At 39.4% G+C, this 17,355-nt stretch overlaps 1 protein-coding gene across 2 annotated transcripts in view; it reads right to left on the minus strand.

Annotated features, from left to right (window-relative positions):
• Positions 1-1,395: 1,395 nt before the first annotated feature.
• Positions 1,396-17,355, minus strand: part of DROSHA (drosha ribonuclease III) — a 75,079-nt gene continuing 59,119 nt past the window's right edge. For both annotated transcript variants that reach the window (XM_084217337.1, XM_084217338.1), the window contains 7 exons: positions 16,756-16,861; positions 11,668-11,809; positions 10,641-10,723; positions 10,424-10,527; positions 8,388-8,480; positions 7,555-7,601; positions 1,396-4,643 (listed from right to left, as the gene is read on the minus strand). In XM_084217337.1, coding sequence (XP_084073463.1) covers positions 4,513-4,643; positions 7,555-7,601; positions 8,388-8,480; positions 10,424-10,527; positions 10,641-10,723; positions 11,668-11,809; positions 16,756-16,861 — 706 coding nt within the window. In that variant the 3' untranslated portion in view covers positions 1,396-4,512. The remainder of the gene's footprint in view (positions 4,644-7,554; positions 7,602-8,387; positions 8,481-10,423; positions 10,528-10,640; positions 10,724-11,667; positions 11,810-16,755; positions 16,862-17,355) is intronic.

Here is a 17,355-nt window from a genome sequence, read left to right on the forward strand (position 1 = left end):
CTTGAATTGTAATTCTAGTTGGCAGCAAAAACTGGTCACCATGTCAGAACTGTTCTGACAGAGTAAATGACTGAAGGAGGAAACCTGCAGGGAAGTAACTTGATTTTTTTTTTAGAAAGAAGTAAATTTATTTTTTTTTTTAGAAATGTTGGCTGAGCTTGCATCAGTGAGGTCCCATGGGCTCCCTTGACCACCATCCCCATCTTTAAATAAGTAACGAGCTACCTCCAGTGACAAACTCTTACCCACCCATCACTGCAGCAGCACTTCTGGACCTCTGATGCTTCTGCCACCAGTGAAATTCACAATTTGCCAGCTCAAGAGCCTGTCCCTTTGTCAATGGATGACTTTTGAAATGTCTGCTCAAAGTGGAAGGTTTTATTTATTAATTTATTCTAAAGAGGTGTACAAGCAACACGCTGTTTGGACTCTGGTTTCTTACAGTGGAGTCCCCAATCTTCTTGACTGTTGCTTTCCTAGTCTCCACAGGAAAAGGCAATGAGGGTGTCAGTGCCCAGCCTGCACAGCCAAGTTCTCTTTTCTCCCTTGAAGACCCTCTCAGGCCTGGCACGAGAATCAGAGAAGCCTTGCAAGGGCAATACTACAGCCACAGACTAAGTCATCCACTGGACTCCCACAGACATCCTGAGCCCTGGCCCCCAGTGACAATTTTATCATTTTCATCTCTTAGTAACAGAATAAATAGTCCCTCCACAAAGGTGCTGTGAAGAGTAACAAAATTACACAACTGACATTTCCAGGTACAATTGTATTGTAAGTCACAGGCAAATCACTTACACCTTTATTCAGGAAAGGCTTTGAAATCCTTTAGAGGAGCACAGTGATGACTGAGGCAAAGGGAAATATACTTAGCAAGACTCTGGGTGCAAGTTGGTGCTCCCTTTGTCATCTGCAGCAGGCAGGTGAAGAAAAGGGCCTCTAAGGTCAGCCTGCTCCCTGATGGATAGAGAAATATGCACAGCTGGAGCATGCAGCTGATTTAACCTAAGGGCCCCAGAAAGCATGTGAATCTGTGATGTGGGGAGTGGGTAGGAAGGAGGAGAAGCAGGGTGGATGTAGGGGTCACAGAAACTTCTGCTGCAACACCACCCTCATCAAATGCACAGTGGTAAATGATGCAGATGAACATCTCCCTGAGCTGTTACGGGCTTTACAAACTTCCACCAAAAAGAAACTTTTTACAAGTGAACCACTTATTTCATTTAAATATGTAGCCTGTATAATCAGAGTCTTTGAAGTAGGGAGACAGATGATCAGGATTTGCCTTTTGATCTTTCCAAATTGTTTTAGCAAGTAACAACTGTGCCTGAAGTCTTTTCTGGGAAACTTTATTAGCAATGATGTTTACAACAATCTTAGAGACCAAGGTTCTCTTAGTACTGCTGTTAAATAATCTTCCAGAAACTGAAATCTTACAAAGCAAACTTAGGGTCTACAAATAACATCATGAATTTTATGTTAATTCGATTGAAATCCCCAATCAAATCAGCTACAATTCTATTCAATGCTCTGTACATATTCACAATAAAAATATTCTCAGGATCTTCTGGATTCACAAAGATCCCAGTCTTGTTCTCTATTCATCTACTTGTACCCAGCTCAAGTCAATGATCTTGCAAGAAAACCTCTAGCTCAGAGAACACGCTCTGAAGCAAAAAAGGACTGAGTTTATCAGTAAACCAGAGACCCCCTCACACCTACAAAGGAGCAGCACAAGCTGCCTAGTTAAAAGCTACAGCTGTTCCACTGATCAGCATGAGTGCAATGATAATTTTTACCAAGGCAGCTTGAAGAGGCTTCCCCTCCTTGGTGGCTGTTGTAAAGGACTGTGCTCACATTTCACATTCTACACAACTCCTGAAATCAACAGGAACATTCACAGCCACTGCTTTTAGACAGTCCATACACAGAAAGACACTGCGGTTTGAATAAAGGAAACAGGATTTTTTTTTTTTTTACCTTTTGTTTTTTGTTCTGAAGACAAGGAAAACAAAACTGCTTCAGGCAATCTTCCTAGCCCACACAGCAAAAAAGGGAAGATAGCCCACTTGTAAAAACACAGTTACCACCAACACTTTACTGAGGGAAGCCTAAAACTCATTAACTGCAGTAACTGGAATGCAGGAATTATTTTAAAAGTTTGTTTTTTCCAATCAATTTCTGGATCAAAGAAGAAAAAAAGAACAGTCCTGGGCTCCTCCCTCAAAACAGCCTATCTGATAAATTCCATCTAATTTAATGAAAATATTTATGAATAAGACTGCAGTCTTCTTACAGTTGGAAAGTGAAATTGTATATAGGAATAATGAAAGTAATGTTAAAACTATGAACTAACAATTCCACTGGGGCTCTTTGGTGATGTCAAATAGGCTGAAATTTGCTAAGCAATCATATACCTGAAGTAATTTACTATTCATTAAACATATGAAACCGGTCACAGTTAAGAGGGAAAAATAAAATAATGGTTTACACAATTACACTTGACCCTCTAGCACTGCACCATTTCATCTTACTGCTAGAAGCAGATGGGCAATTATACAAAAGAATTTGAAATACAAAAGTATTGTGGACAGGGGACTTGCTGGCGCTTTTCAAGCTTCCTACTCTTGAAAAGCATTTCAGCTTTTTATTTACTGACTGAAGCTAAAAGAAGTTACAATCAGCTCTCAAAGTCAAATGGCAGCAGCATTCAGCAGAGAGCAGCTCCTTGCCTTTACCTTGTTTTTATTCCCTCCATTATTATCACTCTCTAAATTAGACAATGTGTTTTTTTCTTTTCTTTCATCCTCTGAAATGGATTTTAAGCATCAATCCATTAGGAAAAGGCAAATCATAGAGCTGGAAGAAGTGAGGTAGTGTTGTGGGCTCAAGTGTAAAAAACCCCCCTTATTTAAGTGCATCTCACATTGCAAGTGTAGAAAGGTATGCTTCTGAAAATACACATATTGATTAGCTCACAAGTGAAACTTTGGGAAGACATTTGTGCAGCCTGAATTTTTCAGCTTCATTTGGTGTCTACTTTGGCACTTTTGCAATGAAGTGCTTCTCCTGATGTCCACCCCACACCTACAGAGGGGCGCTTCAGGCAATCGCTGCAGAAGCTGCTCAGTGCAGAGTGGCCGTCAGGCAGAAGTTTTCTTCCATGGGTCAGCACGAATTCCTCGGGCCAGACTTGGGCATCCATGCTGCCCCATACTTTAACACATACAACTGTGGGACATGCTTAAATGACTGGCCAAAAAGGATCTTTCCTTCTTTCAGGAAGAAAATGCGCGGCAAAGGAAAATAAGGGTTCAATCTGTTTTGCTTATCAGAAAAGAAAGATGAAAAATGACTCCACAATACCTACCAAGGGACTGTATTAACTGTGAACCAGCTTAATGGAAATGAATGGCTTAAAGCAGCAAAATTAAAAGAACAAACAACTCTGACAACCAGTGGGAAAAAATACCAACAGACACAGTTGATTTTTAATTTCTGGTGCTGTTCAGAGCTTTTATAGAAGAAATATCTGTCTGTCTAATACAAGCCACAGACATCAAAAAACCCAAGGAAACTGGGTGACTTAAAACTGCATACCACTTTGGGGATAAATTCTGTCCTTCTTTTGACAAAAACTGTTTTCAATGAATCTCTCTGCAACAGCACCCATTCAGAGTTTCTAATATACCATTTCACAGTAATGGCCACACTGGTATCTTCCTGTCAAAGAAATCCATTAGAATAGACACCAGCCTGACAGAACAAGAAGCTCAGAAAGAAACTAAACTTGTTACGGTAAACTACATGTACATTCTCTACAAAAACTGCCATTCTCTTGCTTCATAATTATCTTCTCCTTCAAGTCTTATAACAGTGATTAAAAAAAAAAAAACTACTCAATCTTCCACACACATCTACGCCACATTTCAGATGTGACATCCACTGTTCAAAGCAAAACTGAGAATCTCCTTTTAATTACTGCACCATTTTCTGTAAAAAGGGCCTGAACTTTAAAGCTCTGGTTTAGCAGACTCAAGAAGTAAATTTAGCTGCAAAACTTAAGTTAGGTACATGCTTAAGTGCTCAGCTAAATCAATTTTTCATAATACTTTCGTCCCCCTCACAGCAGAGTTCATGCAATAACTTGGCTGGTCACTGACAATACAGCACTTAGACATAGGAGACAATTGTTTAACAGCCTTTCCTCCTATTAGCTTTGGAAATTAATACTTTATTACTTCATACAAGACAGTAAAAAGAATAAAAATTATCAACAACTTTTCATAAAAATTAAAAGGATTTAAACCCAAATCTTATTAAAAAGCCAAACTTAAAACCAAACTAAAGAAATACTATATTTGCACACACTTTTAAAGGAAGATATTACAATTTTCTTTTTGATATCAACAGGCACTCTTCATTCATCTGCAAGAAACTAGGTTAGGTCTCCATAGGCCACAGTCAGAGTTATTAAGTAAGTAAATATGCCACTGCTTCTGTGCCCTCCTTTTATTTCCTTGCTTCTTCAGTCTCCTCTGACTCTCTCTCTTGATGCTCTCTTTCCCACCTCAATTCTTTCAACTCTTGTCTGTACTTCCGTTCAATGAACCGTTTCTGATGGGCCATCTGGGGAAAGTTATCTGACACAAAGAGAAATATTTTACATTAATAAACAAACTGGTAACAGAGAAAGCCTCAGCTCATTTTGTTTTAAACTTTGATGCTATTAGAGGTAGGGGGGAACAATGCTGTTCCTATTTTTACTCATTTATTTCTTATAATATATAGTAAACCAGGACTGTTTCATAAGACTCAGGTTTCTTCATGATTTCTTTACATCTGTTCCTCCTGCTACAAAGCACTGCCAAATCTAATATACTCACAAAAACAAAATATAAAATCCTGGTAGAGTGACATGGCCAGGTATTACCTGGATTTTACATTCTGTTCCCTTAGCAACAGGTGGCTGATAGTGAAAAACAAATGTGAAACTACTGTCAATGCTGTCAGGGTTTTTTGTCTTGCTCTCACTCTGAAAAGTACGAGCCACTGCTTTCAAGCATTGCACAGATGTTTCCATTATTTTTATCATTGTTTTAGACCATGCAGAATCAACTATATGCCCCACACTATGGCGGGGATCCTAATGGGAAAGTAATAGTGTAGCAAGATGGAATGCAGGTGAGTCTGTTCCTGAAAAAGTTAATGCTTGGCTATGCACCAGAAGGCTGCCTTAGCACAGTCTCAGAGCATGGATGAGTGAAGACTGCCTGAAACAGACTGGACAAGGCTGAGGTGATGGAGAAATAGCTGAGGAGATGGATGCTCCTGCTTTCAGGCATTTGTCCACTGGCTGATGTGTAGGTACACATTAGCACTGAGACTGCAAGAACAGCTTATGTAAGTGAACAGAACTGCTCTCACTTTAGCGCACGGCTCACGGAATGTGATGTTTTCTGCATGACCAGGGTGCTGACATCCACATGTGTCTGTGCTGTGGAGACCTGCACCCTCCAGCCAGTCAGAAAGCAATGGGGTGGCAGAGTATGTGACAGGCTGCAGTTGGTGATGAATCCTGCTGGGATCACACAGAGCTCTGGGATCAGCACTGGCTACCTAATCAGTTTGAGATGAATGCAAAAGGTTACTACACTGATCTTTAAAGCCATAAATTTGGTAGATGTCTCAGCAAAGGACTGCTCTCCTCTCTCTGGCTATTGAGAGAGAATTCAGCTGAGGCTTCTCAGGGAGGAGTACCTTGGCATCAAGCTTTTTCCTCCTTTTTCTGGGTCCCAGGCAGCACGGATTCTCAGCTAGAGAATGCGGTGCAGAAGCCACATAAACTGCAGGAGTTTGTGGTAGAGCAGAATAACTTTGTACTGCTTTGTTTTATTGGCCAGTGAAATTTGTGCCCTTTATTATATATACTACAGGAATAAAAGGTTTATTCATCAGTTATTTACAACCTGAGCATAGGAGAGTATATTTATTTAAACCAGAAAGCAATCTAAACAAAATTGGTTTTAAATTGCTGTTGTTTTTAAAACCACTAGTGCTTTGTTTAATGGAGTTCTGGGATATTTTGTTGCTCATGTGCCCCATAAAATGAAAATCAGATTTTCAGCACTGCCTGTACATGATTCTTTAAGAACTCAGCTTGGTAGCAACCTCTTCTAATATGTTTAGGATGGTAAGAAGGAAACTCATATAATAAATTCATCACAGCTATCATAAATAGGTATATGAAAACCAGTTTCACTTGAAGTTAACTACTTATGCATTGAAAAGCCCAACAAACAAACCAAACCAAACAACTCTACTGCACCACCATATACATAATACAACAGGGACACTGAGGGGCCCTTAAGGGTTGTGTAACCTCCGTCCTGAAAGACAATTAAAACTTGACTGGCAAGGCACAGAGAAACTAACTTGAAAGTTGGCTCTGTTTTGAATTGAAGGGCAGAAGGAGCACAGACATCTAGATTTCTATCGTATTTAAACAAATATATATGTCAGAAGATAGCTGTGAAGTCCTTGGATTGATAGGCCATGAAACTCACAGCTCTCTTGAGTGGTGATACTGTCACAAGAAAATTCACTCAAAGAAAACTTCAGTAACATCTTGCAGATACTCAGCGGAGAAGGAAAGTCACATTTTTCTACTTGTCAAATTTACTGGTGGTGAGAAGTATATGCTTAGCAGATGGATATAAAAACATAGAGATTCATTGCCTTCTGAAATATTTAAGCTCTTGAATTTCCAGATGCAGAGATAACAGATTAAAAACCTTTGACATCTGAGGAACTGCACATGTTTCCTTTGAATGAAATGCAAAAAAATGGACTTCCCATGTTCTTCTCAATAGAGATTTTCTGCTGCACAAAATGCTGGTAATCTATTCACTTGCAGGTCACCCACACCTGGCACTTTAACCCAACTGACCAAAGTTATTTAATACAAGAAGCTTGCCCACACTCGTTCATATCTGAGACTACATTTCACTGAAGGACTGCTCCCATGCTGGCTATGCAGCATGTAATTTAGAGAGATGTATACACAGATCCCTGGATCTGCAGCTGATATTAGCCCTTCTTGACAGATAAATACCAATTGAAATTGTTGGGGATCTGCCTCTTAGATTTTAACCTAGTCTACTGATAATCTGGTATCAAATTTTATTTTCTAAGGTCACACTTGGCTCCTCCCCTGAAACAAAGGGCAAGCATCAGAGACTATGTAGTCTTATCCCACTGCATGCATAAGCTTGGAAAACCTCAATGAAACTTTACTGCACAGGGTTCCCTTGAAGTTGCATCCTCTGTAGCTGATCAGCTCCGATTAACATATACCTGTTGGGATCATATTAACTTCAACTGCTACAAAATTGTCTTCAAAGTACTAAGAGAAAAACCTGCTGTGCTGCTTAGAAGCTGACAGCACTTAACATATGTGTTCTGTTCAAAACTTATCCCCCACAAAATCTGCATCTCGCCTCACTAAAGAACAAGGAAATAAACTATGCATTCTCTGTTGCCCAAGTATCTTACATTTTTCAAGTGCGTCCATTGCAGCTCCCATTTCTGCTTGCTGAATACTGTGAAAGCCAAACAAAAACATGTTACATGAGATCTAAGCTGTACAGAATAAACTAAAGTTCCTGACCAAATGGACCACTAGATACACTTATAATGAAACTTTTTGGAAAACCAGCAGCTTGTAAGTCCCAGAGTGGATGATACAACAGCCATTCCATAAATATGTGAGCAATAGTACTACAGCTCCAGTAGTAGTACTTGGACCATTAATATTAACAAAATATTCCAGTCCATTCTTCACTAAAGCATTTGCTTTTACTTGAGAGAAAAAAAGGAACAAAATCACAGATGCGTGAATGTTCAAAAAAAAAGCAATGAAAATTTTATAACCACCACCAGATTTGGTATCATAAAATGAGGGTTTTGGGGTTCATGGTTGAAGTCTTTGAACACTTAGAACCATTCCAAAATGCCTAGAAGTAGTAGCCTCAGGAAAAAAAGGCATAATAGAGTGGCATTCTTACCCTGCCAGTGTAAGTTGCATGGCAATCCAATAGCAAATACCAAGATAAAGACACTATTTCCTGAAGGTGTTCTGCACTTACTACTCCAAGAGCCAGAAAGTTAGCATTGCCAGCCACCTTAAAGGCAAATTCACCAAAAAAAGCTTAAGATCCAAAATGATACCAACACTGAACCCCTCAGGTATTTGTAAAGCAGAGAAGTATGAAGAAGGCTCTACAACTTTCCTTTCCTACAGCAGACATACCAACAGTCTATCTCCATTGCTAGTAATTTTGGACACCACCACACTCTAACACCATGTGATTAATTTTTTACTATACCTTGGACCTTTACCACATCCTATTCTTTCTCCTTTGAAGTAGACAGCTACTGTATATGTCCTGGCATGAGAAGGTCCCACTGTCTGCAGGGTCCTGAAAGAAGAAATATTGTATTCAAGCAGGGAGTCTGGTCAATACATATAGTGCAATTAATGCAAAACATAGAGCAAGGGTTGAAGGATGTCTGTACAGACCACATCAACCCAGAGATTACCACACAGTATCTATATTGATCACGTTTATTACTCCAGGCTCACTCAGGAGCACCACATGAAAACTAAAATTTTATTTAACCTAAAGGTAAAAATGCAAACTGTAATATGAAGTGTTCAAACACTGTGAAAACACTCGTAATAAAGTATTAAATTATGCATAGCTGTGCATTTGCAAGTAAACACACCCATACAATTATGTGTGCACTAGAAGTTTAGTCCCTGAGAGTTTTGCAGGCAGCAAGGTTCTATAAGGACTTTTTATTAGACATGGTAGTTCTCTACACTGAATTATCACAGTACAAAGAAATTTTCCATCAGCTTTGAAAAGTTAGTTTGTCACAAAACAAACTTTCCATTTGACCTGAAGTCTAGGACATACATCAACAACCATTTTGAAAGGGAAAAGGTAATTCCCCAGATGGGCAATGAATTGCTTCTTTTCCAGTTTCTTACTGCTGTCCCAAAGCTCTCCCCACTTTCAGATCAAGTTCTGTCTGCTACCTTGTTTCTTTTTAGAAGAAGCACAAATTTCACATCAATTTTTAAAGTATCTAACTAAAGTACTCTATCGCTCTTTGCACTGTGACAAGAGAAAATAAAACCTACCCTAAATTTAAAAGCAATAGTACTGACTGCAGTGAAACAGATAACCTCAAGAAAAGGAATTTAACAAGATAATAGGAAGATAACAGCGTATTACTAGGTCTGAGCTGTACTATAAAAATCAATTTATCATCACAGCAAAACAAAACAAACATTCGGTACTTGATATTAAGTGGTTTTTACAAAAATGGGAAATTGTTTTTTATTGAATTCATTCCCCTCAGCCAAGACAAAGCCCTGAACCCTCACACAGAGAGACAGAAGAGTCAGATCTGCAGAGCACTGGCTGCAGTGTTAAGGGGATGGGCACTTCTAAGTGCAGTGCGTGTCACCGTCACTGAACTGCCTGGAAACCTTACTTCAGTACCTGTGACAGCTGCACTTATACTTTCATTCTTCATATCTTTTTGATATAATAATCCCAACAACACAAGCCTTGAATTTTCATAGCCTTTATCTCTTCTTTTGGGGCCAACATTGCACCCTTTCCTACATAAATTGAATGGATATGGATCCAATATACAGCCTAAGGTTTATTATTTATTATCTTTTTGAAGCAGCTATTACACTATTTAGCAACTGGAAGTGAAAAGGGAGATCTATCCCATCCAGCTTCAGGCAGCTAACCGAGCACAAGTTAAAAGGTTCACTGCCCTGAGCTCTTTGTCATTGAACACAGGAACATTTGTCAGCTGAACCACACAGCAAAAACGTCCAAAACTTGTACTGCCCTTCAGTGCCTGACTGTAGATGAGAAATAGTGCCCATAATCGGCAGGTATAACATAAAGCATTGTTATTTTTGCATAATAATATAAAGAAACTTCATATGTTAGTGAGAATAGAATGGCGATATCTTGACCTCCCAACAAAACAGCCATTTCTATAACTCTTTTCATTTAATACTGCCATTCCCTACCTTAAAAGAAAAACAGATATAGAATTATGCCAATTAAACACTCCACTCCAAAATAAAAACTCTATGTTTTCCTTACAACTGTAAAGTAACAGTAACTCTTAGTAACTCTTCCGTGTAATGGCTTAAACACTAAGGCTTAGAAAACAGTATTTTCCATCTTCAGGCAAAGAAAGACTACAGGGCTTGGATAACGACAAGAAAAGCAAACTATGGGGAAAATGTAGGGTGACTGATCACATCTTGCTCCATATACAAGGAAGATTTATAATTAGCTGGTATCCATAAGGAGCCTGTTCTTACTTGTAGAGAGGAATGTCCGGCTCTTTTCCTTCTGTCCTGAGAGTCAAGCAGCACTGCTGAAGCTGAGATTTAGGATCATTCCAATCTTGATTTAAAATAAATTCCTGCAGGAAATCCACAAAGATGCTTTTATGATTGAGAGATTGCAGTAAGGGTTTCAAATGCCACGATGTGTTAAAACACAGTGGCAGGAAAGTAGGAAACCGACTGATCTTACCTTTAGTCGTGGAAAAAAGCAAACATTCATGAAAGTGTGAACGTATTCCAAATCTTTATCAATGTACAGGGCAGCAATAAAGGCTGGGGGAAAAAAAGATACTGTCACTTTTCCAAGGAGAGCATTACTGGCTTGCACTTTTAGAAACAAGTATCACTGAATACTTTAAAGCCATATTCAATTATGTTTCAGAGCAGTGATCTGATGAAGGTATTATCCTGCATACGCAGGGAAAAAAAAAAAAAGTCAAGTTGACCAAGAGATTAAGTGATTTACCCAAATCCACCCAGTCATTTAAAGTGCTAGAAACAACACTCTGCTTCTAATCTCACATTTTAACCAGGAGACCATGAATACTTACAAATAAATCACTACTGGGTACCATAAAATAATTTAGATATAAATCACTCCTGTTTGCGTGCTATTTCCATTTGTTTACAGGATTTTGCAAAAGCCAAGTGGTCTGAATGGCTTGCAAAATACATCACAGTATACAAGACAGGGATTAACTTTCTTTGCAGAATATTTATTGCTGTTTCCATTTTGTGGGAAGGAAGGCAGCACAAGCTTCCAAAAAATTGACTAAAAATAATTTAATTTCCTCTTGTGGAGTGACCATTTTAAAACCTCCTCAAATGCACCACAGAAATATTTACCTGCTGAAGGAACTATTTGGTCTTCCAACAGTGTCAAGAACATACGAATTAAACACTGAAACTGCTGTTAAATAGCTCAACTCAGAGTATAAGCTTTAACTTTGAAGACATGCTTTTGACCTGGTCATCTTGACCCCTCAATTTCTAAGCTTTCAAATTTCTATCTGCAATTATACAGACTTTTATACAGACTTCAAAAATCCAGGTTAGTCTTCAAAAATCTGGCTTTCAGAGGTATAGGCATTAATCATTTGGAAACCTGAACATACATTTTTAATAGCGATTTAGGGGATTTCTAATGGCTTTCTTAAACAAGCCCCAAGGAAAAGGAAGTCATTAAGTACTAAGTTATTATAACCAAATTAACTCACATTCCAAGAGATCAGCCAAAGTCTTAGTTCGAAGAGTTACAGGTCTTTTTGTCTTGTCATTAGTGATGGCAAACTCTTGCATGCCCAGCTCTTCTGCCACCTTGGCCTGTGTCCTGTTGTTCACCAAAGAACTCCTCAACAGCTGCAAAAGAAAGAAGTTCCGTTCCATAGTAACAACTACCAATAACAAACTACAAAATCTAGGAGAGCTGGGGAGAAAAAGTTACTTTAATCCTAGAGGTTTCTCACTTCTCTTAGTTTACTGACATTTTGATTCAGGACATATCAAGTAATTTACATAGAGACACACTGCCACTATTTCTACTGGTGATTTTTATTTCTGTTTCAATTCTTCTCACCAATCTTTACGTATTCTATGGGCACATTACTTCTGTATATATGCTTGCTTGTGAGCTTCCTTGCAATTATGCACCATGTCTTCATGAGTCCTGTACTTTCTCTGCTAATCTGCAGTTTTCTGGTTTAAGTAACACACAGCTGTATACATTTTCCCACAAAAAGCATAAGTAAACAATATTCTGGAGTTCATGGAACAGCCCCCAGTGTCCACCAAATAATAAACAAATAGGTGGTGACTGCACCAAATACGCATTAAAGCAAGAGAGTTCAGTGTTTCAGAATGAGCAGATGAGGAAGCTGCTCCATTCCTTTGGCCAAAGAAAAAAATACACAGATGGACAGCCTGTATGCGCTAATTGCTCTGCTAGAAGGCAGCACAGCTGAGCCGATGCATCCCGGACACAGATCTGCCCTAACGTGTTCCATATATGACAAGGGCAAGGATGTGTCATGAAAATACTTAACCTTGGCTCCAGACAGATTACTTAAACATAGAGCTCTAACAAAGACACAGAGCTCCCACACAGCCTAAAGGAGTATTTTGGAATTTTAGGGAGAATTTCTGAACCTTTAGAGAGGTCAGCATTTTTCCTGCTTGTTTGCTTTTTTGCTTTAAATGGAACGGCATTAAAGAAGTGTCATGGTTTGACCCGGAAGAGAGTTTTTTTTTGGAAAGTTATGGTCAAACCAATCAGTGGCCAGATGTGAAATTGGCATTTGGTGTGGCCACTGAGGATTTGGGTACGCCTCCGAGAACACACTCAGTGGGCTAAAAAGCAGAGGATTTAGAGAAGACCTTCCTCTTTGGAGTCCGGCCGGTGAGTTGCTCTGACCTCTCCCCTGCCCAGCTGCGTCTGGGCGGGGGAGGGGAGGCCATGCGGCCTGGGAAGGAAGGCCGGAGCCCCGGCAAGGTGCAGGGGTGGAGGAGTCCTGGGATGGTTTGGGCAGCCCCCCTGGGAGAGAGAATGACAGAGACTGTGCAGGCTGGAAATTTGTTATCTGGTGCCGGGAGCACAGCCAGGAGGAGAAAGTGGGGGGGGGCAAGGTGCCCAGCCGTCAGCAGACCAGGCCGAGCTTGTAACCTTTTTGAACCTTTGGAAGCTTTAAAAACACTGATCCTCCCCAGCTGAGGAGTGAGAGGAGAAAGAGGATGGGAAAGAAGAAGAAGTTTGACTAGGTGAAGAAATGCTTGTAGATGAGAGTGCCCTAGGTGGAGGAGATGAGTGGAGTGGCTTTGGCTGGACTTTTCTCTTACACAGCCACGGGCGAAACCAAGTTCTTCTGATAATACAGAGACTGCTCCTTGGGGGAGGCGGTTGGCTGGAAGCCAGGAGTGACAAGGCCGCGAGGAGAAGCGGAGAGAACAGAGACTGAGGGGGAGGGTGTGGTGGAGCCCTCTGCCTCCAGGGAAGGATCTCTGTTCCTGAGAGCCCCAGGCCCCAGGGGAAATAATATGGGGGGGACAGGTGTCCCAAATGGTGAGAGGCGGCCACTTCTTGGAACTAGGCAAAGCATTCTTAAAAGGACCTAAGGAGCAGTTTGGATCCATGGACAGTGGTGAGAGCGCTGGACATGGAAGGAAGAATGGTCACCGCTACAGATTTTCTTCGGGCGGCTGCAGTGTGTGACGTGGAAGCACTGGGGACTTTGCAGTGTTTTCCTGGGGAGGCCCATGGTGTGAGAGGAAGACTCCTCTCTCCTGATGAACTGGGGAGAGTGTGTGTGAAGGAGGGTATTGGAATTGAGAATTGATGTGTTAGAGGGGATTTGTTTGTTGGAGAGGTGGGGGGAGGAGAAGTGTTTTTGAAGATGTTCTATTGTGGATTGTTGTGTGTAGTTTTTTCCTTTTCCCTTTTGTGTCTATGTAGATTAATAAAATGGTTTTTTTTTTTTTCCTCCATTCCCAAGTTGGAGCCTGTTTTGTTCTGTTCCTGGGTCACATCTCACAGTAACCACTTTGGAAAATCCACCTTTCATGGGGGCGCTGGCACTGTGCCAGGGTCAACCCATGACAAGAAGTTACAGCTACTATAGGAGGTAGGAGTGAGAAGTAAAGAATGTCTCTATTTTCCACAGTTTATGTGCAATCTAGAGTTGAGATGCTGCACACACATTTTTTTCCTTTTTTGTCTTCCATATCACATTTGCTCAGCTTATTAGATACAAGTTATATGCTACCTGGCTCCAGCACATCAACTGAGCTTATGAAAAATCAAGATTTATTTGCTGCACTTGATACTTCATCTCTCACAACAGATAAACAAAGAACAGTATGTTCATAATTTGTTTGTCAATGATGTATGAAGCAGATACTCATAACCTGATCTTCGTAAACTAGGCAAACTGCACATAGTATTATTACCTCTCTCCCTAACCTTTGTTTAAACTCATTTACTACTTGTTCCTTTTCAAAATTCTTTCCTTTTATGTCCTTAAGATAAATAAACTGTACTTTCCCCAACAATATATAAGTACAGTATCCTAATACGTAACCTATGAGACAGAAGTGCAGTGTCCCATGACAAAAATCTGTTTCTTGTAATGGAAGAAGAAGGATTTATTTTATTTTGTTTGCAGACTATTTATTTTGATGGAATCCATAATCATGATTAGTAGTATCATAAAACAAAGAGCAACATATATACTAAGCAGTGAATTAGAGATAGAAAAAAAAGCTCAGTTATTCTCTTAGCACTGTGGTTATCAACTTGCTCTATATTAGAATTTGCCTCCCTACAAGAGTGATCAGGCAAGAAACTCAATTCCTCTTAATGATACAGAGAAGACAAAGTCCCTGTGCCTTTCCAGAAGCTTTTTTAGAGTCAGTCTCTACACTGGTAACACACAGATCACTGCAGATGCTATGATACATGATATGCTCAACTGGAGCCTGGCTTTAATTACAAAGCAGCTTTTTTCCTAATTCTTCCATCTTCACCCAACATACCACTACTCCTGACTGTACCAGAAGAATGTATCCATAACTCAGTACTGGAGAAGCTGTATCTTCCAACATTGAACAAAATGTCAACTTCTCTTCTGGTACATTATTTGGCTATCTCCAAGTATATAGATGAGACTATGTTCTCCTTTCTTTTTCTTAAGTATAGTTGTTTTACAGACATCTCTCCACAAGCAATCACTCCACACTGGGAAGCCACTGCATTGCCAGTCTAGTAGAATCTTTGACCAAAATTGCCCTCAACACACCAGACACCATTTAGCTGATGTTCTACTATTACTTCAAATTTAAGCATGTTCCCAGATAACAGAAGAAAGAGCTTAGAGTTTGCAGTTTCTCTTCAGATTCCACTTTATCAGCATCCTTTCTCAAAAGTCTCATTTCATTTGTCATCAAATTTAAAAACATTTTAAGATAATTTTCTTTTTCTCTACTCATGAACACATCTCCACAGTTCAAATTTTATTTTAGGCATTGCCAGCTCCTTCGTATTTTTATGTGTTTTCAGCATCCACTCCACTCTAACTTTGCAGTTTTGCCTAAAAACTGAAGCATGCATCTTGTACTTTCCAACTCACTAATCATTACATTAAGCAACAAAAAGACACTCTAATCATTGTTCTGAGAATTTACACCCATTAACAGCAACATCCCATATCCTTCTGGCCAAATAGTTCTTGCAAGAGTTATAAGACCATGCATGCCTACATTCTTAAAAGTTATGTAGAAAGCAAAAAACCCCACCAGGCTTTATACCCTGTCTCCTGAATGGTGCAGAAGAATCCATACAAATACAACTGAAACTTGAGAAATGGTGAAGAAAAACTCAAGTAACTTTTAGTCACAGCATATACTTTTTCCTTCCTCTTGTAAACAGCTTTAGCCCAAAAGATTCAAGAACCATAATCTTGATAAGACATTGCCTGCTAGAGACACAGCATTGTCATGCCTTTATTGATCTGAGGGAGCCACTCTAAAATTAGGCTGCTTCCTAACTTTGACTAGAAAACTGGACTAACATTCCTGATATATGTATGATATTTGTATTGCTTTGCTGATCAAGTAAACGAAGAAAATTTAGTAAGCCAAAGAAAATTTGTTACTTTCAAACAAAGCCACAACTCTCCAGCTGCAGAGCTAAATGCATCAATCAGGAAAAACTACTTATACTATCATGCTGTGTTTAAAGTACTGTAAATTGTTGGAAGGTCCCCAAACTTAGTTGTTCAAAGCCCAGGTAAGAGAGGCTAAAAGGCTATAGCAATCAACAGATGACTATAACTGTATTAAAATTAAATACAAAAGCTACCTCAGGAAGTCCAGATTGAAGACAAGAGGAAAACCAGACTAAAATAAATTGTAAAAACTTTTTATCAGGATGTATAACACTGCCTGTATGCATGTTCAACACACTAGAAGACAGGAATAAAAAATGTCACATGATACATCTATTTAAATAAATGGGTTAAGACACCCACCTTTAAACAAGAACTAGTCTTAGTTTTTCACTATTTCATCACTGACATCTTTAAAATTTTTGATCAATTTCAGAGACTGAACAGAAATTATTGCCGTGGGCTCATAAATCACCATTTTCTATTCATTGCAGTGCTCATGACTTAAAATTAACAAAGCCTTATTAAGAGCAGTGGTTGCTGAGGCTTCTTCTATTAATCAAACTCAGAACAATTCACTGGCTGTTCCGATAATTTCGGTCTCCATCCCACTCTTGCTCTTATGGAGAATATGATTGATGGCAGTCTCACCGTTAAGTGCCCTTCATGATGATCGGGGAAATGTATGAATAAATACTCTGTGGCTACCAACTGCATTATGGAGTCACCCAGGAATTCCATCCTCTGGTTGTGGCCTCTGAAAAATGAGACATCAGTGCAGCAAAATCAATAAGCACTCATGAGGAAAAAACCAAAACCAGCATGCACACACAAATTAAAATGAAGAGTGATCTGAAAGTGAGCCTTGCTCATTTCCAAACACATTTAAGACAATTTTTCAGTGTTAATCAGGTGAGATGAAAACACAGCTCATTACTGTAGTAACACCAACTTACAGGCAAAAAGCAAATCAGGATAGCTACAAATAAATGCAATCATTACATTACAGATCACAGACTAAATGCAGGAGAAGGGCAGTTAACATCAAATCTGTATTGGGATAAGATCTCTATCTCAAATTTGCCTTAAGAAAATGAACTAATGAATGCAATACTTCAACAGAGAAAAATGTCCATTCAGAAGAAAGAAAAGGATCAGGGTTTAAATTCATACAAGATCCTTGAGAGGGTAAGCACTGATATGAAGTTTAACAAGGGCAAGTGCCAGATTTTCTGTCTGGGACAACCCCAG

Source organism: Fringilla coelebs (genome assembly GCF_963513975.1).
Source record: "Fringilla coelebs genome assembly, chromosome: 1".
In the NCBI taxonomy this organism is placed as follows: Eukaryota; Metazoa; Chordata; class Aves; order Passeriformes; family Fringillidae; genus Fringilla; species Fringilla coelebs.